This window comes from Sceloporus occidentalis, unplaced genomic scaffold, assembly GCF_023333645.1.
Source record: "Sceloporus occidentalis isolate IW3139 unplaced genomic scaffold, rSceOcc1.0.p SCAF_11, whole genome shotgun sequence".
In the NCBI taxonomy this organism is placed as follows: Eukaryota; Metazoa; Chordata; class Lepidosauria; order Squamata; family Phrynosomatidae; genus Sceloporus; species Sceloporus occidentalis.
Genome location: NW_028316991.1, coordinates 16284838 through 16311422, shown reverse-complemented (window position 1 = coordinate 16311422; position 26585 = coordinate 16284838). Strand labels below are relative to the sequence as shown.

The 26585-nt window shown below is 36.4% G+C and overlaps 1 protein-coding gene across 1 annotated transcript in view; it reads left to right on the top strand.

Moving 5' to 3' along the window:
- Window positions 1-26585, top strand: part of LOC149305636 (CUB and sushi domain-containing protein 3-like) — a 403051-nt gene that overhangs the window by 213269 nt on the left and 163197 nt on the right. Inside the window, exons 19-28 of the mRNA XM_089477264.1 lie at window positions 250-437; window positions 920-1108; window positions 7510-7626; window positions 9167-9382; window positions 9638-9826; window positions 17008-17177; window positions 20792-20948; window positions 22672-22863; window positions 24550-24676; window positions 26283-26485. Of these exons, the coding sequence (XP_089333390.1) occupies window positions 250-437; window positions 920-1108; window positions 7510-7626; window positions 9167-9382; window positions 9638-9826; window positions 17008-17177; window positions 20792-20948; window positions 22672-22863; window positions 24550-24676; window positions 26283-26485 (1748 nt within the window). The remainder of the gene's footprint in view (window positions 1-249; window positions 438-919; window positions 1109-7509; window positions 7627-9166; window positions 9383-9637; window positions 9827-17007; window positions 17178-20791; window positions 20949-22671; window positions 22864-24549; window positions 24677-26282; window positions 26486-26585) is intronic.

The window sequence follows — 26585 nt, the reverse complement described above, 5'->3', positions numbered from 1 at the left end:
CAATGAGAGACATTGTGAAGTCAGATAACATTTTCAATAGATCATCATCATTTCAATACTATCATCATGCAAAGAAAGAGGATTAGACAGATACATAGATATTGGAACTAAAAGGTTAAATATAAAATATAATTTCTTCCCTGCTATCCATATGTTCAAATTAAGTCAATAAAGTTAAACTTTCTTATGGCAGGGATCAAGGACCTCATATGGACACAAGTCTGTATCATGTTTCTTTAATTTGCACAGGTTCCAAACAGAACTTAATTATGATGTCCTGGAGGTACATGATGGACCGAATTTGCTCTCACCACTATTGGGATCTTACAATGGCACCCAAGTCCCACAGTTTATTTTCAGCAGCGTGAATTATCTTTACCTTCTCTTCACTACAGACAACAGTCGTTCCAACAACGGTTTTAAAATCCATTATGAGAGTAAGTTAATGGTTTCTTTATATCTTTATAGAAGCTGAAGTGATTCATGTGATTAGGGTGTCATCTGGAGAAATTACTAAACTTCTTTTTAAACATTACTAGTGAACATAAATAAAAGATGGGGGGGAAATATGGTGTATATGAAGTTTCTTTATTTATTGGCTTCTGTAATATGAAAGTAGACTATTTGAATATTTGCTGCAGTCCAAGAAACAAGACTAGAAACAAAATACTATATAACGATCCAAAGATTACACAGAAGTAGTAATCCTCTGTTTCTTCTGTATAAGGTTGTATAGTGTTTATTCCACCAAAACGTATGTTAAATGCTGAAAATAAGCATACCTGAAAGAAACTCGTTGTAAAGCTTTCTTATGAATTTCTTTAACCCGCTCAGTTTATACACATTCTTGTCTAGATTGATTGTATTTTATTACAGTACATATTTTTGACTCATATCTTTTCTCTGCTCTTCATTGCAGGTGTAACCGTAGACACACATTCTTGTTTAGATCCAGGAATTCCAGTGCACGGTCACCGCTACGGCTCGGATTTTTCTATTGGTTTTGCTGTTTCTTTTGGATGCCAACCAGGCTATACTCTGAGCCACGAAGAGCCCTTGACATGTGAGAAAAATCATTGGTGGAGCCATCCGCTGCCCAGCTGTGAGGGTGAGAATTCCTACATGTTCTCCTGGATTAAGCAAACTGAGAAAATACATAAATAAATGCAGACCCAAAATTCCGCACAGCAATGTAGTATTACTTGCCAATGCTCTTGAATGTTCCAAACAATATTTAGCAAAATATATTTAGTCTCCCACAGAATAATATTGCTGGAGCTTACTGATGGTAAGTATATCATATATCTGGAGAAGTGTTTGGCCAAATACTGTACATCTCCTGCACAGCATCTAGATGGAAGGTTGGGAAAGCATATGAGGCAGAATGCCACCAAACATTTGCAAGGAGGACACCATGAAACTTTATTCTCCGCTATCTGTATTAAAATGCAAAAGATGGTTGGAGTATTTTATAATTAAAAATTATAATCAAAATGTTTAAATTAGAGCACACTTTTTCTTACAATGAAGGGGTAGAGAGGAGCTGGCTGTGGCATCACAAAAGTCAAGTAGAGGCCAAACGGCATGCAACTGGAGCCAAGAGGTCATCATTTAACCACTGAAGGAAAGGCCATGAAGATCCAAAGAAGAGCTGGCAGATGCTATTTTAGCTGGCCCGGATCTGGTTTATGCTCTTCCTGCTGGACTGAGCAAGAAATTATGTTTAAGCCCACAGTAGTTGAACCAGACTTTTGTCAAACATAATAAACCTATCCTTAACTAAAGAAAGATTACTTTGTGATTTTAAAGTGCTGAAACCTCTAATTTATGTTTTGTTAAGTGAATGGTATTCGGACTTCTTTTCAAACAATGTTTTGTCTTAATGCGTGGCAGAAATTGCATTCATCGTATGCTAACAATGTGTAGGACACTTCAGAAATCTTACATTGTTTGGAAATCCCCTGATTACGTACCAATGTACGTTTACTAAGGTCTGGGTTTTAGACATAGCCCTGCTTAATAATGCTGAATAAATCACAAATTCCCAGCCATAACATTTGTCAGTATGCATTTACAAATCCACGATAGCCTTAAAAAAGATAAAGAAGTCTGATTTAAGAAAGTAATTGGGCATCACCGTCATTTTTAAATGACATTCAACAACATTCTTAAAATTGGCAGATGCACCCTGAAGACCTAAATACACAAAGAAAACATTCTTAAAACATTTGTATGTCTTATACAATATCCATACTATATGAATGTATAGCATGCCTCCCATATAGCCTCTTTGGAAAAGACAGTCCCACTTTTCCTCCCCTGACATCCCTCTTTTCTTTGAATATTAGGTCAATAGACCTATAAAACTATGATAATTGATACAGAAACATGAGATTATTGAATAATAAACATTATTCCCAAAAACAATAGCCCCATGCCTAGTTCAGCTTTATTTTGTTTTATAGTGCTTCAAAGAACAAATGCTGTAAGTTTACCACATATGTCTAGTATGTGTTTGCATCTTCTTGGAACACCTCACCGAAATTCATTTTTCGATATTGTTTTACATTATGAATTTCAAGTGTCACGCTGTGCATCCGTGTATCAGTTTGCAATCTGTGTTATGAGATTTTCTTTTCCGGCAACGTTAAAGTAGATTGTTTTGAACTTTCCAACTACAAAAAAATTAAAACATGTCTAGCTCCCCTATAACACAACTTGAGAGCTATTTTTCATTAATTGATTAGTTAAGATTTATTAAGAATCATTTTCCTTTTAATCAGAATCATATGAATGTACAACTGATGAGCTCTTACAAGATGGAAATGACTGTATGGAGGTGGCACTCTCTGGCCCACGCATTTCCATCGCTTTTTCTGCTTAGTTATGTATAATTCAGCGGGCTATAAAATCAGTGCGGCTGGGAGAGACACTGAACCTCCCTGCAGTAACTTCAGCAAACTATTTGTAGGCAGATGTCGTAGAGTCCAAGCCTTGCTTCTTCTATTCATCCATCCAGCTGTTTGAATACTCAAAACTGGTTATCGAAAGCTGACCAACCAGAACAACTACTTTGCTACTTATTGGTATATTCTGTTAGCTTAACCTTTATGGACTGGTCAAGTGATTCTTAAAAAGGTTCATTTTGTATCCCTGTCCCCATTGGGTCTTTGTATTGCCAGATGACACAGGCAGCCCCTTAAACAAACTTTAGGTGGTAGTGGCAGAAGTAAAAAGCCAGTGTTACCGTGTCTCTGGATGTGCTACATCTCTGGCTTAATGTTCTTGTTGTTGTTTCTGCTTTGACCTTGCCTTGGCTTTTGACTTGAAGTCCTTCCTGCTCCTTTGGTTATGATACGAGTGCCTCCAGATATATCCCTGTCATTGTCCTATAGAGCGTTATTGCATTGTATTGACTCTAGAATCTCTTCTTTGAGGAAGGTCTGAGTACTTAGAGGAGCAACTGAAGGGCAAAGCAAAAGTTTAAATCTTGGCAATGACTACAGACCTCTTTGGTGTGTTTCTACTTTTACCATTTAACCCGTGCCATATGTCCCATGGAATTCAAAATTACATATATATGTTGTTCAAGGCAATACATCCGACTAGGGCTTTAAAAGACCTAATGTCCTCTAAATATAACCATGTTCTCTTCTACAAAGCTATGACATGATCTCCTCTGTCAGCAAATAACTGATATATAGCCCCTTTCTCCATTTTTAGTAGACCTTTTGTAGTTAAATAAATAAGATACTTTTTATATCATCAGAAGGTTCATGATTGGATGCATTCATTAAACTAAATGTTTGCAACTGGCCTACTTTACAATGCCTTACACCGGGCAAACCCCAGTAACCTCTTCATAGTTAATGGGGGAATTTCTTAAATACCATCTCACAGAACTGAATGTGTTTTATTCAAGGCAGGCTCAGAAAACAGAATGATCAAAGTTGTTCTTTATAATTCACAAAGATATTAAAATTTCAACTGTCCTGCTATCGATATCTATCTATGGATATGGTTCCTTATGTTTTTTCACTGCTATATATTTTATATTTAATAAGGTAGATTATGTACCAAAGTCTGTAGTGAGATGGTGCTATATAAGTGGAAAAACTCTCCAGCAAAAGTGGTAGACAGTGAAGAGAACATATATTCTGAACGTAGGACAACTCCAAGTGCTTAATGTTTTTAAGGCAAATAAATGATCTTATGAGTAAGTGCCTGAAAGGTGCAAAACATGTCAAGCCCCTTTATCTCCGTGTATGCTAGCACTGTCATATCAATAAATATACCTACCCACATTGGAACTTCGTTTGCGAGATCTTCTTTTGGTTTTTGGTTGTTCCATTTGATCCTGTTTGAAAGGACACTGTAGACCTTTGGCACCGGCTCCTGTCCTCTGCAATGAATGCACAGCTGCTTTGCCTGCAGCCCGCGGTACTTAATTGTAGATAAATGGGCAGTCTAGATGGGCCGAATGGTACTTGTCTGCTTTCGAATTCTATGTTTCTATGTCTACAATTTTGAAATTAATAAGTAATATTAATATTTACTTATTCATTTTAAAATATTAGAAGCAACCGATACCCAAATATGTGTTGGCCTTAGTGCATGTTTGTGTGTAGGGTCATTACAAAGTTTAGCGTGTGTCTTAGTGTCATCTTAATGCTTAAATAACTCTTCTCCGTAGTTTGTATAATTAAGAATGACAATTCCTCTTCTGTTCCTCACCAAGATGAATGACACCAGAACAATCAGCCCCAGGTATTATTTTCAATTTTTTTCCCACTCTTGTCAAATTAGAGCATATAAAGGAGATGTTGTTACACATGTTAAAAAGGTCACTTCTCTGGAAAGATACTAATGAGGATAGAGCACTGGATAATTCAAATCAAATTAAAATTCTAAACATTTATTTTTCACATGTCAGGGATATCCCTCAAGTATTTAAACCTGCATGACCCTAAAATCTAAATTTATCTTTAATTATTAATAGTTGCCATGATGACACAACACAGAATTAAGGTAAATGTATTAATAAATTGTAAGCTTACAGACTCACAATGTTACTATTTGTATATTGTTTATTTTAATTTTAGTGTTTATTTTCATTCTCCCTTTTTTAATAGTGCTACATAGTATCTCTACACTCTATGCTTACTACAGAAATTCTTTATACAAGTTGGTGACATTGATGCCTTCTGTCTAGAATCTGTGAGATGAACAAAACTGGGACCCCATGTTTGCATTGCCAACAATGTCATGACAATTTAACCATATTTAAGAAATAAAAACAACAAGTTACCATCATTCAAATCCAAATCTACAAATATACTCTGAATAATATGAGGCTTTAGTACAGTATTTCGGGCAAAGCATATAAACTCATCCGTCATATCAAGGAACTCCATAGAAGGCAGTTCTTGTCTGAAATCCATTGTTAATAAGCTATCATACAACAGCTGCTGTTTCAGACCAAATAATGACTCTTACAAGAGGGTGGGTGTTATATGCCATCTAACCCTATCTAAATGGTGCTTAGGATAGCATACAAAACCCAACCCTTCCACTATCTGCCCTCTAGGAGTATAACATTTTCCTAGCTGCTGAAATTCTAATAACTGTTTTTGATTGTAACTGCGTGAAAAGGTTTAACATTATCGTTTTTACGTTACACTGGTAAAGAAGAACAGGTAGTACAAAGTGTTAATACCTTTCCTTAAATGAAACTGGGCATCTGTTCAAAAAAGTGAAGAAACCCGGAGCTGCTTAAGCCCATGGACTTGCTTCTCATATATCACATTTAATGTTCACAGAGCATAGAGGGAACAACAACTGTACAAATGCGTTTGTAAAGTTACAACAGTAAAAATCAATAGCGCTAGAAGCTGGAAATTGAGATGAACCTATAAAAAGTGCAGCATCTCTTTACTCATGAGAACTTTAGCAATCATGCTATTATAAGACATTTACAATCTTTATAAATCCTCTTGCCAATATGAAGAAGCAGGAGTAGATCATAAGCAGTTAATTTAGTTTTTTTTTTCTAAACCAGTTTTAAGTTAAAAAAAAAATGTTTCCTTTTGATCTTTGCAATGCTAAAAGTTCATTCTTCATTTTTTATTTAAGTGCATTTATTATAGTGAGCTAGTCTTGCCCAGCAAAGCTTCTCTATTGAAAACATCACAATCAAATGATGGGTTGCTTGTATAGGATATTAATACGCAACCTTTCTTAAAATATTAAAATTAAGTGTTTGACGTTATGGGGAAATCCATAAATATCTTACCTAGAAAGGATTATTTTTTTAAAGAACTTTTCAGGAAGCATCACTTTGGGACAAATATGGGAATATTGTGTATAACAGATACACAAACTTTCATAAACAATTCAATGATTAACAGCGTAGAAACAATGTATACAACTCTAAAGGGTGCATACTTGAGACAGATTAAGGTTGAAATGTATTGAGTAACAAATCATTGTCAGCGTGATATAGTAAATGAAAGGATTGCCTACTGCGATTCTCCTCTGTGCTGCACAGGAGATTATCTACATCAAAATAAAAGGGGCAAAGAACTTCACAACCAAGGCCAATTAAACAGAATATACAAGGTACATTTTCCAGCAACTAACCAAATCAGAATTGCATAAATTAACCCCTTCATGATAAAGCCCGTACATGTACGGGCTCAAAATGCATTGTTTTCAATGGGTTTAGGGACCGCCCATTGTCCTTAAGGGGTTAAATGGATACATTGGCATAGTACATTAGAGACCAGATACATTTGCTGCAAAAACAAAACATTTAGAAAACCTATTTGACACATGGGTAACAAGATATCAAACCAAACAATAACAAACATACACAACATTGATTGTAATGAGCTTCAGCTGTGGCAATGACTAGTAATAAAATCAACTACTTGTTTTTGTTTGATATTATCAGGAGCACTATGTGTGAGATACGCCAGCTAAATAAATATATACACTTGACATGGTATTTTTAAAGGGGCACTTCAGCATAATAAAGTTCTTTGTAAGTACTTTAATCATACCTCTAACATTTCAAGTGCACAAATCTGGACACCTGGGTTGTGTTGTGTGACATGCGGCAGGGAGTTCTAAGACCAGCCCAGAGAGTGGTTGGAGTTGGCCCCAGAAATATGTGGGGCATTTATAAGGCTGCAGATTAGCTCCCATACCTTGTGCACCTGTGGGTCATTTCAGGTCACTATGCCTTTAAGGGAGCAAAGTAGCGAGGCTGCACCCCTTTTTTTGTGATATGTACAATTTCTGTTTTGTGATTAAAACACATGCATTTCACTATATTATGTATTGCGGTTGATAACGCTGTCTGGGAAGTCGGCTTCTATTCTGGAGTCCTGCATGTATTTGTTAACTATATATTTTTGATTCCAATAGTTTGAGTGTCCACTTTTGTTTTTTAATATAAAGATTGATTTGTATGCGTATTAATACCATTTTCTATATTATGTATTTTAGCTTTATGTGGTGGTGATATTAGAGGTCCAAGTGGTACCATCTTATCTCCTGGTTACCCTGAGATCTACCCAAACTCCTTGAATTGTACGTGGACAATAGAAGTAACTCATGGAAAAGGTAATATTAATATTGCACATTAGTGGGTTTTTTTTTTTCTAGCAATAAATATATTTCAAATATGTGTATTTTTGTGAAAATGAAATGGTGAAATATTTTTAACTGTTAAAAAAAAAAAAAAAAAGTCTCAAACATATCCCCCTGCTATATGTAGTATGGTATCTTCTTAATAATACAATTTAGTTCAATATATTGTCCGTTGTAAAGAACCTGTTATTATAATTTTTTATATCACAACTACTTCAGCGTTGAGAAAGCTGGCAGAAATGTCATCTATATTGGAAATGTGTAACTTTTATGCAAAATGAAACATACAATGCCTACTAGGTGCATATCAATAAAGGTTATATTTCTGAAAATGTATATGCATATTTTGCATATTTGAAAGCACTACAATCAGCACCGGACAAGTGTTTCATTTTTAAAAGTATAATGGGTTATCCGAAAAAAAAGTGGTTGTTTTTTCTGATTTATCACCATATCAAACCAGTGGAATGCTACTGCTGATTGGACCATTCCATTGGTTGCTACTTCAGAGGACCAGAACAACCCCTGTAGTATCTGGTTTAGAATTAAATTATTATTTTGAGTACCTGTTCTCCTAAAGTGATCCTAGTTATATCTGCTCAGGCATGAAGTAGGTCTGTAATTTTTCTCACATTCTACATTTTGGAATTAAGACTTAAATAGAACAGTTGTGTATAAGTGGATGGTGTTGGAGCAAGTGTGTGTTAGAGTATAGTGATAGCATGATGGTGTGTCCGCATATGGTGTTAGAGCACATGTGTATGCTAGTATATGGTATTAGCATAAATGTGTGTGTATGTAATAGTGTATGGTGCTAGTGTGTGTGTGTGTTAATATGTGTTTACATGAATGTGTGCTAATATTTGGTATTAGGATGTATGTGGGTGCTAGTGATATGATGTTAGCATGATTGTGTGTCAGTGGCAGAGTGTCAGGGGTGAGTTTGCTGTTGTAAAGGAGAATAGGGTAGGGAATGGTGTATATATGTATGTGTAAGTATATGGTGTTAGAGTGAGTTTGTATGTTAGTATGTTTTTGTTTTTTTTAGTTACAGGGGTTGGCCAAAAAATACTGCAGCCAGGTGTCACTAACCCTAGGCTTATCCAAGGGCAGTTCGGACACCTTTTACATAGACCTAAGCCTTTTTCAGCTAAAACAATTTTGGTAAAGGTTGCAAAGCCAAAAGTTCCTTTATCTAAAATTATCTCAGCTCTTTTTTTCTTTCTGGAAGCTTCTAAAAGTTAAATTGTTTTGGGGCTCCATAGAAGTATATTTTGATATCTTTTCAGCACGTATAAAAGTGTATTTATTTCAACAAAAGGACAGAAATCTACATATACGATATTGCAATACATTAAAAAGCAATTAGCACTCAAACAGATATGACCTCTTTTTTATTTTCGTAAGTACTGGATATAATGAAATACATGACTTTTCAGGAGGTGTAATGCTTTATTGGATTATTTGTAATGATGGAAACCACATCTCTCAACTTAGTTTACTTTTCTAACAGGAGTACAGTTCACCTTTCACACATTTCATCTAGAAGATCTTCATGACTACCTGCTAATCACAGAAAATGGTAGTTTTACTCAGCCCCTGGCACGATTGACTGGCTCCGAGCTCCCTACAGCAATCAACGCCGGTCTCTATGGAAATTTCAGAGCTCAGCTGCGTTTTATTTCAGATTTCTCAATATCATATGAAGGATTTAACATTACATTTTCTGGTAAGGATATTAAATCAGAACACTACTTAAAATATAATGTTTGCCTAAGCAGTCTGCGTTTTTTGTTAACATCTGTAAGATTAAATCAAGAATACTCGGACAAACAAACTGCGTGACATTTGTTTTGTAGCGGGTTGTAAAATATATGTTTAAGCGGGTGCATTATAGTATTATTCATTTTTAATGCGGCATCGTACAAATACCACTTTGGATGCACTTTTAATAAAGGCTATGTTGGATAATTTGTGTCATCAGAGTACAATCTAGAACCCTGTGAAGATCCTGGAGTTCCCCAGTATGGGAAACGTCTTGGACATAACTTTGGAGTAGGAGACACCATCGCATTCTCTTGTTCATCTGGATATCGGTTAGAAGGGTTGTCAGAAATCATCTGTCTTGGCGGTGGACGTCGTGTGTGGAGTGCACCTCTGCCAAGGTGTGTGGGTACGTGGTCAGCTGCTTTCATTTGCTTGTCTGTGTAGTTGCTGTTTGAGATAAGACAAATGGCGTATTATCCTTTACTTTGATAGCATTAGTTTATTGCATATTGTATGTGTAATTGCAGTGGTAATCATGGGATTTACAGCAGCATAACTTTTTCCCTGAGATGGACACCTGCTGTAACCCAGAGAATTACATCGTATCCCATATGTCAACACGTAAACACATTTTTTATGATCATATGTAAAAATGGAGGCACCTGACACATTGGACAAATAGCAAGTGGGCGATAGGGCAACTTTATTTCCAATACTGCTGGTCTGGTGGCAGATCGGGTCTTGCAGTAAAAGAAGTATAAGAAAGTAACCTGTGGATGCACATTAAATGCCAGGGGCGCTTACTCATTTCTAGTCCTGCCTGATATGAGAAGCAAGACCTATAAAGAGGCATCACCTTCAACTGTAGCTCTAGAGTAATTTCAGCTGCTCATATAACGTTAAAAACATGGATTAAACATAGTACTTTATTCCGGATAATTTAAAGAGCATGGGAAGGAAAGAAAATACTATGGAGGAAAGATGGAATGGGCAGCATGAGTATCAGGGATACAGTAATATAGTGAAATAATAGTGTTCATATTTAAGTAGCCGAAAACCATACTAAATTACTATATGTAAACACGTTATTATATATTTATGGTTTAGTATTGATGATTAGAGCTAACGTATCAGGTTACCAGTGTTGCACAGACTTCACAAATTTCCCTCTGTGAACTGTGGGCTGATTTATGAAAGTAAAATCCTCCAGCTGCAGATCTTGCAGAGGTTGTCCATTGGAAAAACCAGGTTGTCTTTCCTGAGCGACCGTGCTGAGTATCAGCCCTAGTGATGATCAAGATGTAGCCTCAATGAACATCTTTTACTGCAGCATTTTTAAGAAGAGAGAAAACCCATGAACAGTACTTTGTATTGATTGACTGCTCAATTTAGTTCTAATGGCTGATTGCTTTCCTCCTGGGAAGAGTGTGAAGCAGCAATTGTCTACCTAGTTTCATTGTTGATTGAATCTTCTCTTTGGTAGCATATTGTGGAATTAAAATACGATTGGAGTTGTGTATAAAAGGTAATGTAGGGGCAAGGTTTTAAAAAGTGCTTTTATTGCCATAGCAACCAATGCAATGTTCTGGCTGGTTGGACTTTCACATTGCTAGAATTTTGTTTCAGAAAACCCCAATATTTTCCCAGACTCATGGATACAATTCTGATGGGGAACATTAATTATACTTAATTTAACTTTATAATGGTAGCTTATAATTTGGGTAATGCAGTTAAATATGTGTATGAAAAATTTAACTGAAAAAATGGAAATATACATATATTATATGGAAATATGGAATCTTTTTGAAAATTACTCATTAAATGGCAGAGCTTTTGGGCACACCTTCTCCCTGATTGGAGGAACAGGGGAGAGGGTGTGCCCGGAGGCTCTGCCATTTTGGGAAAGTTCATCGGGAGGCCAGAATAATGAAGAAAGAGAAGCGCTCTGTACCTCTCTTTCTCTGCAACTCTACATTATTTTGGCTTCTCTGTTCACTTCCACAAAAGGGAAGAGCGCAAGGACAGCCTTTCCTCTGTTAAGCCAATCAAAGTAGTGGATGTCCGTAGGCTCTTCCCTTTTGTGGAAGTTCACCGGGAGGCCATGTCCACGGAGAAGTTGACGAAGAAAGAAGACCGAAGAACAAGAAGACAAAGAGACAGATGCGGCAGCAGTCGGTGGAGAAGGTAAGGAAACATTCTCAGAGAGCGTGAGAGAGTGAATGAGAGTATAAGAGAACAGGAATGAGAGTGTTAGAGAGTGTGAAAGAACATAATAGCGTAAATAAGGGTGAATTTTTGCTTCTAAATGTAAAATGTCTTCCGAAATAAAAGGACATAAAGGAAACAAAATTTAGCTTTGGTCCATTTGCACCACATCTAATACATAATTTTTGGCCAATTTGATTTCAGACAATGAATTCAATTTCCTGCCTATTCGTTTCAGATGAAAATCAAGGGGGCTTTTTAAATTAGGGAACAAAATTTGTTGTCCGCTGATAACATTTACTCTCTCACTTTCATTTTTGTTCACGCTCTGAATGTCCCCCTACCTTCTTTGCTGCTCCGCTTTTTGTTCTGCATCTTCTTGCGGTCCTTTCTCCTCTCTTGCTATCTTCTATTTTCTCTCTTTTTGTCTTCGTCTGCATCCAAAATAGTAACGCTTCTGGTGATGCCCTCTCCCTTGATTGAAGAATTGAGGGAGACGTCACTGGAAGCTCAGCAATTTTGGCTAAAGATCACACAAGGTTATTGTAGCTCAAAATGGGGGAGCTTCTGGGGACGTCCTCTCCCCCCAATCCTCCCATTGGGGGAGAAGATGGCACCCACACTCTGCCATTTTGTTTGAAGTTCGTCGGGAGGTCACTCTCATGCTCTCTCTCTCTCAATACCTACCTACCTTCTCTGCTGACCGTTTCCTTGACCCTGTTTCCTTTTATGCGGCTCTGCTTCTTCTTTTGCCTCTTCTTGTTTTTCTCTCCATGTGTGGCGAGCCCCCCCTTCCCTTTTGCAGAAGGAAGTACTACAAGAGGCCAGAATATTGAGAAGCGTTTCTGCACTCCTCTTTCTCCACAAATCCATCTGCATTTCATTTCCAAATGGAAAAGAGCCATCAAAATGGTCTGACCCAAAATTGCAGGAAACAAATTTTGTTGTCTAAAAAAGAAGGAACCAAAAACTAAATTAAAAATGTTTTTTGGTCCATGTGCACCTGTTGAACAGAAAGATACACATTTTCTGAAGTTATAATGTTAAAGGAAATATAAAAACCACCAATAAATATATGAAAAATAAAAACCACCATTGACTCATTGTCATAGTGCATTGTTTCATAACTATTTTACCGTTTTATTATTATTCTCTGCAGGTTTCTGTGATTTAAATAAATTCAACAAAATCTAAAAATACTGTTTAAATATTGCTTTGATTTGCCTTTCTGAAGTTAAATTATAAAAATATATATATTTATATTATTACATTTGGCAATTGGAGTTCAAATCCTAAACTCAATGAGAACAGGTTTCAAAAGATTCTTACCTTAAAACTGATCTGCAACATTTTATTTTGGTAAAAAAAATAGCTTTCATTACTGTCCCCCAGGCAAGTAATCTAGAGCAGAGAGAGTCTAAATCTTAAATCTAATCAAAAAAGGAGAAGCGTAAAAAGTTAATGTCCTCAAACTATTTCTCCACAGGCCCCACTGCATTAACGAAAGTTGAGCTGGAGGCGTGCTGTACCTTTGCTTTTCTAGTGCTCACTTCTTTAGCATTTACAGAAGAGAATGTCAAATAACTTTTTTTGAATTCATAATGTCTTTGCTTTTATGCGTAAAAGTATATAATGGTATTTTTTAGGGATGTGCTTGGAGTCTAAAGAATCATGATTAAATGGAAGTTGACAGGGTGCAAAAGCTTAATTTCACGTGGAAAAGTAAAACTTTGGTCTTTACCACATGTTATCTCAGTTCATTAATTTTCAATTTATTGAAGAAAAATTCATTTTCAGGGTTGTAGTATAGGAGGTATATGTAAAAATGTTATTTCTGTTAAATGGGTAAGCTTAAAGATTACAAAGTGTTTTTGCATTTTAGTGCAGAATAAAATATATTTATAATAATTTGAGTTCCCCTTCAAAGCACATTTTTTCATAATATAACATTTCAATTAAAATCATGTGATAATATAAATTGTTTAGGTTTCAAATACCAGAGGCTCAGCCAGTATTATGTATTATAATAAATATAATTACATATATATATATATATATATATATATATATATATATATACCGTATTTGCTCGATTATAAGACAAGGTTTTTTTCAGAGCAAATGCTCTGAAAAATACCCCTCGTCTTCTAATCGGGGGCGTCTTATAATCAGACCTCAAATAGAGGTCTGACTAAAAGACTAAGATCCAGATCCCCCGCACCGCTGCAGGGGACCTGGATCCTTCTGTCTCCCCCCATTTAACACTCCCACACTTACCGGTGCTTCCAATTTCCTGCTGTATACCGGGGCAGCGGGTTGACGTCCACGCGATCCGCATAGACAACTTCCGCTGCAGTGGGGTGGGGGGGGGAGTGTTAAATGGGGGGGAGACAGAAGGAAGACTGCTGCCCCGGTATACAGCAGGAAATTGGAAGCACCGGTAAGTGTGTGTGTGTGTGTGTGTGTGGGGGGGGGGGTGTTAAATGGGGGCATTGGGCATTTCTGGAGGCAGAGTGCTCTATGAAATGCCTTTTAACCCCCTGAACGCCACTCTGCCTCCTGAAATGCCTTATACCTCCCTATATGCCACTCTGCCCAATAATATGCCTTTTAACCCCCTAAATGCCAGAGTGGCATATAGGGGTATAAGGCATTTCTGGAGGCAGAGTGGCACATAGGGGGTTAAAAGGCATATCATGGGGCACAGTGGCATATAGAGGGTTAAAAGGCATATCATGGGCCACAGTGCCATATTGGAGTGGAAAGCCTGGGGGCAGATGTGCGTAACTGGGGGGCAGGTTGGAAAATACAAAGGAAATAAAAACAAAAAAATATTTTTCTCAATCATAGCTTTTATTAAAAAATGTAATAGTTTACATGAATTAACATTTACTGGTAAAACTTTTTTCCTATAGGGTCGTCTTATATTCAGGCTTTTTCTTTTTTTCCTAAATTAATATTCCGATTTGGGGGGGTCGTCTTATAATTAGGGTCGTCTTATAATCGAGCAAATACGGTATATATTAGACTTGGGCGCCAGCCAACTCTTCGTGTTCATCCTCGTATGGAAAGAAATCTTCGTATTCCATGAATATTCGCCTGTTCCTGTGTTCGGTTCGGGCAAATATTCCTGTACATTCTTCGTGTTTTGTTTTTATAAGGGGCTCTGTTAATGCGGTACACAGCAGCTTTGGCGCCAGGATTTTAAAGGTCCGTACGAGCAACTATATTGGTCGATGGCATCGGCCTCCTCTGCCATAAACCAATGAAGTGCAGCTGTTCTTCATTGGTTGATGTCAGACAAGCCCCCTACTGGCGACCAATAGAGTCGCTCATATGGACCTTTAACTCCTGACGGCGAAACTCGGCCTGGGGAGGTTCCAGGAGAAACCATTGGTCTCCTTCAATGGTTGATGCTAGAGGAGTTCCCTGCGGGCAACCAATAGAGTTGCTCGCACTGACCTTTAACTCCTGATCTCGAAACTTGGCCTGGGGAAGGAACAGGAGTTAAAGGTCTGTGTAAGCGACTCTATTGGTCGCCGGCAGGGGCGGCCTCTAGCATCAACAAACTGGTAGAGTCGCTCAGACAGACCTTTAACTCCTTGTGCGATCATACGGATTTCTGCTCCCGTTAACCCCTGCGATGCTGCGTAGATAAGGTAGACTAGAGGGGGAGGGGACCAGGGAGATTAGTTGGAGATATTAATGCACAAGTCTACTATTTAGTTACTATTTACTTGGGATTCATATAAAATCCGACAGAGCAGAGCAGCCGACAAATGTGTTGATGAACAGTTGGTATTGTGACCTGATTAGGCTTAAGAATAAATCTGCAGCAGTTATTAGAGATTATAAATACCAATAAACTAGAAAAATCAAATATTAAAAACAAATTTAATAAATAAAATAACAGATCACAATATTAGTATAATTCATACTTTGGAAGGGGGGCAGATAGGCGGTCCACCCAGGTGACTCTCATCAAGGGGCTGCCACACTGGCACAAAGTGGTCCCAAATCACCAAGAAATTCTCCTGTCTTTTTTCTCGTAAATGGATGAAGCCTCTGGGCTTGTCCTCGATTTGAGGAAGGTGAAAAGGCTGCCCCATGGCTCTTTGGCGTAAGTACCCCAAGGTGCCAGAATAATGCAGACAGATTTGTGGAGATGAGAGGTGCAGAAACGCTTCTCTTAATCTGTGAATCCATCTTCATTATTCTACCCACTCGGGAAGAACTTCCACAAAAGGAAGTGCTCCAGGAGGCATGATTCAGGGAGAAGCTGACGAAGAAAAAAAAGACAGAGAGAAGGAGATGTGTAGGGGTGTACTCACTTTTGTTGCCAAGGTTTAGATATTAGTGGCTGTGTTTTGAGTTATTTTGATGGGAAAACCAAATTTACACTGTTATACAGGCTGTACACTCACTACTTTACATTGTAGCAGAGTGTCATTTCTTCAGCGTTGTCACATGAAAAGATTAAATATTTACAAAAATGTGAGGGGTGTACTCACTTTTGTGAGATACTGTATGTATATGTGTATATATATATGTGTATGTATATATATATATGTATACACACACACACATATATAATATCCAGGGAGCTAGTCACCTGGAAACAAGGCAAATTATAGGTATCGATTTATCCCATCATTAGTTATTTTGTCCGCTCTACTTTCCTGTGTTAGTGAAACAGTGTAAATATTTCAGAAACTACTGTCAACAATGCTATAGCCCTTTCTGTGCATGAAACGTCTAGAGAGAAAATAGATTATGGCATTCTGCTATATCAGATCAATATGTCTTACAAAATAATAAAAAGAAACAGAGAAACGCTGCTCAGGTAGATAGTACAGTATAAACTCTCACCACTAGCACTGGGTGCAAATCAAAAGGTGCTGTTATCTCACATTGATATCAAACTGCTTACAAAACAAGCAGAAAAGGATTGCCTGCGGCACTCACATTAGATCGCAGGCAGAACAAAGACTGTATTAAAATCAAATCTTTATTAAATGTACATTGTAAATCCCAGACACACCGAGGGTTTCGGTCAAAAGGCATTCATGTCTCAGCAGATGTCCAATGTGACTATAGCACTAGACAGTGCAACACTACAGAAAATCTTAAGATACCAAACAGCTAATGATATATTCCTTTTAATCAAATTGTGTTTCTCGAGATTTAATTATATTTTATGCATTTTGTATTCCTGTTAGCTAGTTAGTTGTTCTTTTAACGGCGAATCTCGAGTGTACAGGGATCAGGTTGGCGATTATCTTAATGTGCTTGGTTATGTTTACAGTTATATTGGGACGAGTGTTTATAAAGCACACCACTGACTATTAAAATGTGTGCTTTCAATTTGTGCTTTATCTGCAGCTGAATGTGGAGCGTCTGCAACAAATAATGAAGGAATTCTGCTGTCTCCGAAATACCCACTGAACTATGAAAATAACCATGAATGTATTTACAGCATCCAAGTTCAAGCAGGGAAAGGAATCAATATTTCAGCCAGAACATTTCACTTAGCACAGGGAGATGTTCTTAAAGTAAGTAAAGTAGGAAGCAAAAAAAAATTTATTTATTTCAAATAGAAAATATTCAAATATTCATAGGCTTCTTATGTTTGATTTGCAAAATAATAATTTTTGACGTGTTTTGAGGTGTTTTTTTTAGCCATTTTGATGTTTGTTGTAGATCCTGAACATTTATATGCATCTTGTAAAAGGGAATTTAATGGTTTACCTTCTGTGTCTTAAGATCAGCAATAAAATTCCAATACAATTCCAAATTGGGACCAAGGCTTAGCTTCCTAGAATGCAGTTCTGATGTTCTACTTCATTACAATATATATAAAATGTTTATATTAGAAAATATATATAGAGAGAGGGGGGGGTGAGGGTATGAGAGTTAAAAAAACAACTAATTGCATGTTTCCATTTATTTAGTTTTTGAAAGAGGATTTTCAGTAGAGTTACACATTTGAACACCTTGATTTCACCTTAAAATAAGGTGGGCTAACCACAGTGAGCTTCTTCTGCAGGATGAACTGAGTTGACCCTCCATAACGCGTAGTTAATTAAATGTCATCTCACTGATATATCTATATAATACATAGGTTCAGCTCTGTCCTGTTGCAGGAGAAGATTGCTTAAATTATCCCTTTAAAATGCAAGAGAAGTTGGTGAGTTGAATCATTCAAGTCTCAAGTAAACTCCCTGTTAATTATATACAAGATGGGACAACGTGAGTCTGGTGGAAAGCAAAAATCAGTAGCTGGTGGAAAGTATACATAGTAGACGGCCGGGTAGATAGCCAGTATAACATGAGTTTAAGGTGTCACTAAAATCATGTATGGATATTTTTGGTTCTCATTCCCCTCAATAGTTTTTGTGTGTGTCCTCTATTTCACATGATTGATTATCTTACTGTCCATTTGAAATTGCCTCCCAAACTGAAAGTCACTAGCCTTCCCAGCCAAATCTAAATATGACTTTCATTTCACAGATCAAAGGGCCAGCCATTAAGCCTTGTAATAATTTATCATGCAGAGGCCTCCGTGGTAGAGCAAGGTAAATTTAGAAAAGCGGCTATCCATACCCAAGACTGTGAAATGAATATCAAAACTTTAAGAATAACAGTTTACTATTATTAGGATTAATAATTGGCCCATTATAAGTCTTGAATACAATATAAAATTTGCTTGTTAATAAATATAAACCTTGGTTTTTGTGCTTATGTTGCAAGCGTTTACATTTTTGGCCAGATGAAAATGTTACTGCACTAACACAGATAGTTAAGTGTGTACTCAAATTTGAATTACAATATTGTAATTAAAAACCTATGGATTAGCTCATCAAACAATAGCACAGATTATATTTTAGTGTTTTAACACTAATTCGATGTTGCAGATATGTAATTTTTTTCTTGATAAAGAAAGGTTATATTGGAAAAGCAGAATTTTCACTCTATGGTTTTGTCTAAATACATTTACAATCCATGTGTTGCATCACTAGTTTTTCCTTGAACAGTTGCCTTCAACTCAAGCTTTTGTTCCGAGTTCATTTCCAAAGTAATTTATCTTGTATTGCATGACTTTTTTCTACCCCTATTCTCCAAGGCAAACTGATCATTGAGATGTATTCAAATTATACAAATTAGTAGATGCACCATCACTGCTCTACATACAAGTAGTGTCTTCATTTTTGGTGGGTTTCCATTGAAATAGTCATTACTACCAAGCATATAAAATTATTTATTGGCTGAGATGCATAGCTTGTATTCAATATTTTTTACAGCATTCCCAATGTCACTTTTCCCAAAATCCTATATTTTACAGTTCCAAGCACTACATGATGATTCCAGAATAAAATAACTAATATATAAGTATTTGGAATTCATGTTGAACATATATTAGACTTGTGCATTTGGATTTGTATGAATTGCAAATTTTGGCAAATTTGTCGATTCGTACAAAGCCATGAAAACAAGGCCAGACCTCCACAACAAGGACAAAAAAGCTCTGAATTATTGTCCCAAATGTGTGGGCCCTTCCACTCACACTCTCTCAGACTCTGTTAGACTATCTTCTATCTTTTTCTGCATCTCCGCGGCAGGTGAGAATGTCACAGAACGCCCTGCAATTTTAGTAGAAATTAACCTTACGGCAAAACAGCGCCGCTTTCTATGACGTCAGCGAAAGCACCAAGATTTTGGTGGAAATTCCCCTTAGGGCAAAGTAGCGGCACTTTAGTTTACGTCCTCTCCTCCGATTAGAGAAGATGAACAACAAGAAAATGTGGAAGTGGAAGCAGAAGAGGAAGTGGTCATCAGTGAAGTTAGAGAAACATTTAGAGAGTGTGAGAGAGAGTGAACGAGAATGAGGTTGTGAGGGAGTGAGAGTGAGTGTGGGTACCAGGAATAAAATGTTCACAATTTACAAGTGGGCAGGGAACGTAGTTATTTGTCTGAAAGCTAATGGGCCAAAAATAAACCGAAAAATTAGTTTGAATAGTTTTTGGTCCATTTGCACATTTTTAAACACATACATTTAATTATTTCTCCCTGTTGAGTTGCTGATTGTCGTTGATTGGTTCATGCAGCCTTTGTAGTGATAACCTTAGTACAGAACCTTCTGACAGGAGTTTGATTAGATAATTGTTTTGCCAATCTTAGCTTTTATCAGGTAAAATATTCCATATGCTTAGATGGTTAAAATGAATATACTTAGGTATACTCAGTTCCTTGAAGATAACTTTTCCCTTTTACATGGCATCGTGTTTTTGAATGATTCCATCAAGCTAACTATTAAACATAATACAGTATATACATCATACAATGATAAGAGGTTATATTAAACAATCGCCCTGGTGCGAAAATTCCCCCCAAGCCCCCCAACTTCAACAGCTAGTCTGTGCAATCATTCCCCCTTACCCCCTCCAACATACAACATATGTAAACACACAAATTACAAACACTTACTCACACTCACTAACACAATTGCACATCCATGCTCACATACACACAAACACACACAAGTAGACATCCATGCTTAAACACACAATTACACATCCATGCTTACATATATCAGTGCGGTCCAGGTCGGAAGAGCCCTTTCTAAACTATTTTGAACCGGTACAACGTGACAAGAGGAAGGGGTCACAGGGTCCCTGTAGTTACGCGATTGTAGTTTTAATGAGGGTAATCTTTTTTTTATTTTTATTTTTTTTTTATTTTGAATGTTAAAAAAAATTATACTTTCAAGATTTGTTTTTTCTTGTCTTACAAAGATCAGGCTCTATGGTCTGTAGAGCAGTTGATATGAAAGAGAGTTTTCTTCTGTGCTGTTGAAATTTTTGACTGCAAAACAAAATCACAAAGTCTTTGGGCTTCAATGAGCTGAAACATCAATATGTGGGAGAATATTACTTGATATTTCAGATTTTCAACTGCAGTAGAATCACAAACCAGACTAAAACTACTTAAAAATATAAATCACATGCAGTAGACTTTGGAGCATTGTGACAAAACTGCTATTAGAAATATGGTTGTATTTATGTTGCTTAATAAAATAAAGTTCACATAATGCTATACTATTTGGGCATGACTTGAGTGCCCAGGTTTTAACAGAACAGTATACGTCATTGTTCATGCATTTTTGCAGATATACGATGGAAAGGACAACACAGCTCATTTACTAGGAGCCTTCACTGGGTCCTCACTAAGAGGGCTGACCCTTAGCAGCACATCAAACCATTTGTGGTTGGAATTTAACTCTGACTCGGAAGTCAACGATGAAGGTTTCCAATTAGTGTTTACAAGTAAGTACTTCTCTCTCTCTCTTTCTCTCTCTCTCATTTAATTCATGTTTTTAATAAGAATACTAGAGACCTATCTAGCATTGTTTCTATTGTAATAATATTTTTTTTTATTTTTCTTTCAAGACCATCTAAATGTGTTAATTAATATTGTTTCACCCATTTAAAAATGCATAATTACTACTATGGATTTACAAAGTGGCAAATACTTGAAGAGAGCAAGTGAATTAAATATATCTAATAAGCAAGACTTGAGAAGCATGTGGGGACGTAAGAACTTTGACAGCCTTGACTTGATTTATAGGTGATCTGCCGCCTGCACTGTCTACCAGGATGCTCTACGGGAAAAATATTAACAATGCAAAGTATACTTTAAAGGGTATTTCTCTGGGAAAACAACTACTAAGGAAAAGATTTAGGAATAATTGGCAGGCAAAAAAACAGACTTAGCAACATTGCGCAATGCCAGTCATCAGCTCAAAGGCCAATAAGGTACTGGGTATTGATACACAGGCTGAAGATGTCACCCTGCCTCTTTATAAGACAATGCTAAGACTTCACCTTGAATATGTAGTGTAATTCTGGGCACTGGTCCTTAAAAAAGAACATAGTGGGTTTTTTTGCCTTATTTTAAAAAAGCAGGATGGATAGGTAGATGGATTGAACTTGATGGACGTTAGCAAATTACTATGCTAAATATCTATATTTTAGGTGCATCAGCACATCTTGATTTGGTCATGGATCCAATACTGTTCTTCTCACAGACCCTAAACCATAATAAAATGGTTTATATTGTTCAACATAGTGTCACTGGGAAGCCAAAGAAAAAGATCATTATCATCTATAATCTTTATGACCCTCAATTTCATATAATGGCATGTTGTTTGGAGGTTATTTTCAGAATATATATGTCCTACCCATCTGAAATATATGTCTCACCTTATATTTTTCTCATTCCATTGTGGATTTCATTCCAAGAAACCAATTACATTTAAGTGACACAAACTGGGCTAATACTTCAGTTCAAATTACATGACTTGAGCCATCATTCAAGATATGATATCACTCCACATCACATTGTGAGATTACATAATGTGTGGCTTTTGTATGAAGAATGAATGTATTATATGTAATTGTATCATTACTACACAATGCATTATGAAAGGTTGTATACAAATGAGCAACTACGTCATTTCTAAACACTTCACAAAAACAATTTAGATTTATATATAATTTTAAAATACATTTGTTTTAGGGAAGTAAATCTCAAGATCATGCTAACCAGTGGTGGACCATTGCTGACATCTCTCAGAAGTATAAGAATCCCTTATGATTCTAGTTTTCTGAGAGTTGAAAGAGCTGTAAAAATAATAGATGTATATATTGTAATATTACTATTTTGAAAAAAGCTTAACATTATATAAATATAAGTTTTGACCCCGCTGTCAACCTGATGAGGGTCAATGAGTTTTCTCATACCGAAGAGAAGCTCGGAAATAAAACATTATCCATGTAACTCTGTTTCCTAAAAATGGGCTTGTGAGTGTTTTATCAATTTTATTTGACTACCTATTATTGTCTGAACATTTTCTGTTTATGTCTATAAACAACTATGTCCACTCTAATGATGAATTTTTCAGACCCTATATATTAACAGTTTGTGTTCTTAGTGTATTCAGGGGTTAATTTTAACACAACTAGTAAATGTCCTTTTGTTTATGCCAAGGTTTTGAACTATCACACTGTGAAGATCCTGGGGTCCCTCAATTCGGATATAAGATCAGTGACCAGGGACATTTTGCTGGCAGCACCATCATCTATGGATGCAATCCAGGTTACACTATCCATGGAAGTAGCCTTCTTAAGTGCATGACCGGTGAAAGAAGGGCTTGGGACTACCCTCTGCCATCATGTATTGGTAAAACAGCTTTTATTATTTCATCAAAACAACTAAGCATTTTAGTTATACATATACCCTGCATACACAATGGCAAAGGTCAGGCTATGATGTGTCTGGGGAGTTACTTATCTCCCTCCTTTACTGCACCCCACCACATTTACCAAACCAAAAATGTATAATGTTCTGAAGGTTGTGACTATATGTGTTACGTTACAAAGGCTTCTAAACCTCGTGAAGGAAATCTGCTCCTCAAATAAACAAGACATACTCTTAGAGATAATTAGACCATTTATTTTCATGCTATCACCAGGCCCTTTTAAAAGGGGTTTTATTGTCAGGATCTGTTGCATATATCTTATGGATATGGATCCATAAGGATAACAAGTAAAATCTATTTCACAAAGACACTTCCCAGACGTCATATGAGATGTATTGAGGCAGTAAATGGCCACCAGCCAGTTCCATTGCACCAATGGTTGACTTTAACCACAATGTTTCTACGTTTCGATATCAAAGTTAATGGTAGGCCATATTTTAGCTCAACTGGAACCCTGTATATGTAAAGGAAATTTGCAACATTATTTTACATAATGACTAGTTTAAATGTGCTGTTATGAGTAGTACTGGTGATCTCTCCTTATGTGGTCTAGACTTTCAATTATGCATATTGACTAAAGGACAAATGATACAACTGGAAGTGGTCTGAACAATGAACACTACAATCCTGGGATTCCTGTTTAGAAGACGTGCCAAAAGGACCATTAAACTGAAACTTCTGTGTGTTGAATTTCATTACACCACTGCTGTGCTTTTAATGGTCGATAAAAATCTATTAACAATTTTGTTTAAGTCAATTTTATCCCGGCCTTGCCGATACATTCTCCTTATATCTAATCATTATAAAATTACATAGCAACAGGTGACAAAGTGGATATATTGAAAGTAATGTCTTCCAATTAATGAAGTAGACATCATGTTGTGAAATTAACTAGAGTTCCCACAACACTTTTATTCTGCAGCCTATTAGTGCTTTAATAAAACACATTAAATGAAGTGTGAGGACACTTGACCAAATAAAAAGCCTCCAAATAATCGTATTTGGGTTTTAACATATAAAGTATTTGATGCAAAAAAACAAAACAAAAAAACAATAGACGCATATGACAACATTAAAAGGTGGCAAAAAACATAATGTATATGAAACTGTACAATTCTCTTTGTCCCAAACTTTTAAACCAAACAATCAGTAATGGATTGTCATGCAACAGAGAAGAGATTCTTACAATCAAAAGCATGAAAGTATGGCAGTATGACAGTCAGCGCCATTACATACAATAATAGAACGGGTGGTCTATTTTCAAACATGAATATCAAAATTCATATAAGTCCTGGAATATGGATGATCTAGAAGAAATCTGATTCAAAATTTGTTCAAAATAAGAAATACCTTTTTCCATTTGAACTACAATGAATTTCACTCTAAATGATTTACTATCCTCCTAAGGTAAAAAAAATATGTGGAGCAAGTTGAACACAGTGGATTTATTTATTTTCAATGTTTTTATTATAACAGTTTTAGTTATCCCCAGTATCAATATTCATCATGGGAAGGGCAGGAGAGGTATAATAAACCAAACTGGGATCACTTACTTTCCTTAGTCATAATTAATATATGTTAATTTTTTGCATTTATTTTCACCTTAGCTGAATGTGGTGGTCGTTTCAAAGGAGAATCATCTGGCAGAATATTGTCACCTGGATACCCCTTTCCATATGACAATAATCTACGTTGCACATGGATCATCGAGGTGGAACTTGGGAATATCGTAAGGTAAGAAAACTCATTAGAATTACATACAGAAGTTTTTGAATTCTACCAAAAGGATTTTTTTCCATTACTGTTGACGTATGAAGAACGTATCAGTTACCACCACCTCAGCGTCCTTTTCCCTGCAGTGTTTCTGTGCTTGGCTTTACTTCTTTTGATTGATACTAAGCCTGTTTAGCAGGTTCATGTGCCATAGTGAAAGGCATATACTGGTAGGGTTTATTTCTGATCACGAGCTCTAGGGGGAGAAAGCATTTGGGGTGAAACACTTGGTTTGTGGGTTGTGGGCCGCAACAACCAGTACCAGTAAAGTAAGGACATCAGTGAGTGATCAGAATTGAATTAAAGAGTAATAATGTGGCTGTAAATTGTCAAAAAAAAGCTTTAAATGACAATGCCAGTTTTATTAGTGTCCTTATAATATCCCTTACATGTAAATCGTAGCCAAGCCAAAAACCAGAGTTCCAATTATCTTATACATTTTCTGACATACCTGAATAAATGACCATGTGCAGGTAACATGTCATATCTCGCTGCGTGACCTGATAATACAACTACGATTTATTTGAAGCATTAGTGTTCTTAACATAACAAAGTATGAGAAATCATGCTAGAGACTTCCTAACTCTCTCTGTCAATGCTAATTTTCAACACACAATGTTCTCATTCAACTATTCTTCAAAACAACAGTGACTAATTGCAGTGTCAAATTTCATGACATTAAAAGGTTCTTTTTTCTGTGATAAAAGAAGAGTTTAAAAATATCACCTCAAGTGACATTTCATGAGCACAAGCGTACAAATGCACAGAAACCGAAGATGAAAACATGGAGAGGAACCCCCCAATTTCTTTATATTTTATATTTCCTCTGTGAATAAAATAGTCATATACGGTACGTACTTGCCAACTTTTTCTGAATGTGTCCCGGGACCCAGAGTGGGCGGGGTTGTGCTGAGTGACATGACTCCACCCACTTTGGTCTCCATTACCTTCCCTCCCAGGGTGTCTGGAGCTCATGAAGCAGAGACATACACAGATTAAATGCAATGCTTCCTGTGCACAGTATTTTTATGACGGGACAGACACAAATTTGACGGGTCAGGGCCCACAAAAATGCAGGACTGTTGGCAGGTATATATACATATATATATATATATATATATATATATATAAATAAATTAATTTTATGCTTATGTGTTGGTCTAGTTAATAAGAATAATGCAGAATAATGCATATAGCATGATGTATTTAGTCAAAGCTGATTTATTGTTTGTTTTTTTTTGAGAGACAACATATATAAAAAAAGATCTTGAGATTTTTGGACCTCAGGGGTCTTTTTTTTTTTCATTTTAAAAAAATGGGTCTCTAAGGTCCCGAAAGCTTTTGTTATTTCTATACAATTTTTCTTTGTTGCCCACTTTCGATGATAAAGGGTCAAGGCCAAGCAAGAGGTTGACTGCTGTTTTGGTTTAGTGTAATTACTATTTGATAAAGAACCACAGGGTCAGCAGGTAAATTTTTTAGTAACTATTACGTCTTTTATCCATCATTACAATGCTTTATTACAAATCCATCTAGATTAACTTATTTCTGTTGTTTTTTTCCGCAGCCTTCAATTTCTTGCATTCGATACAGAAGCATCACACGACATTCTACGGGTCTGGGATGGACCACTTAACAATGAAATGCTGCTGAAAGAAATCAGCGGATCTCTTATCCCCGAAGGAATTCACAGCACTCTTAACGTTGTTACGATTCAATTTGATACGGATTATTACATAAGCAAGTCAGGATTTGCAATTCAGTTTTCAAGTAAGTTGCAATTTGTTTTTTTTTTAATGCTGAAACTTAAACAGCTGTTTGATGCAGGACAAACCCAATGTTAATGTAGCTTTGGGTGTGGATAGACCAG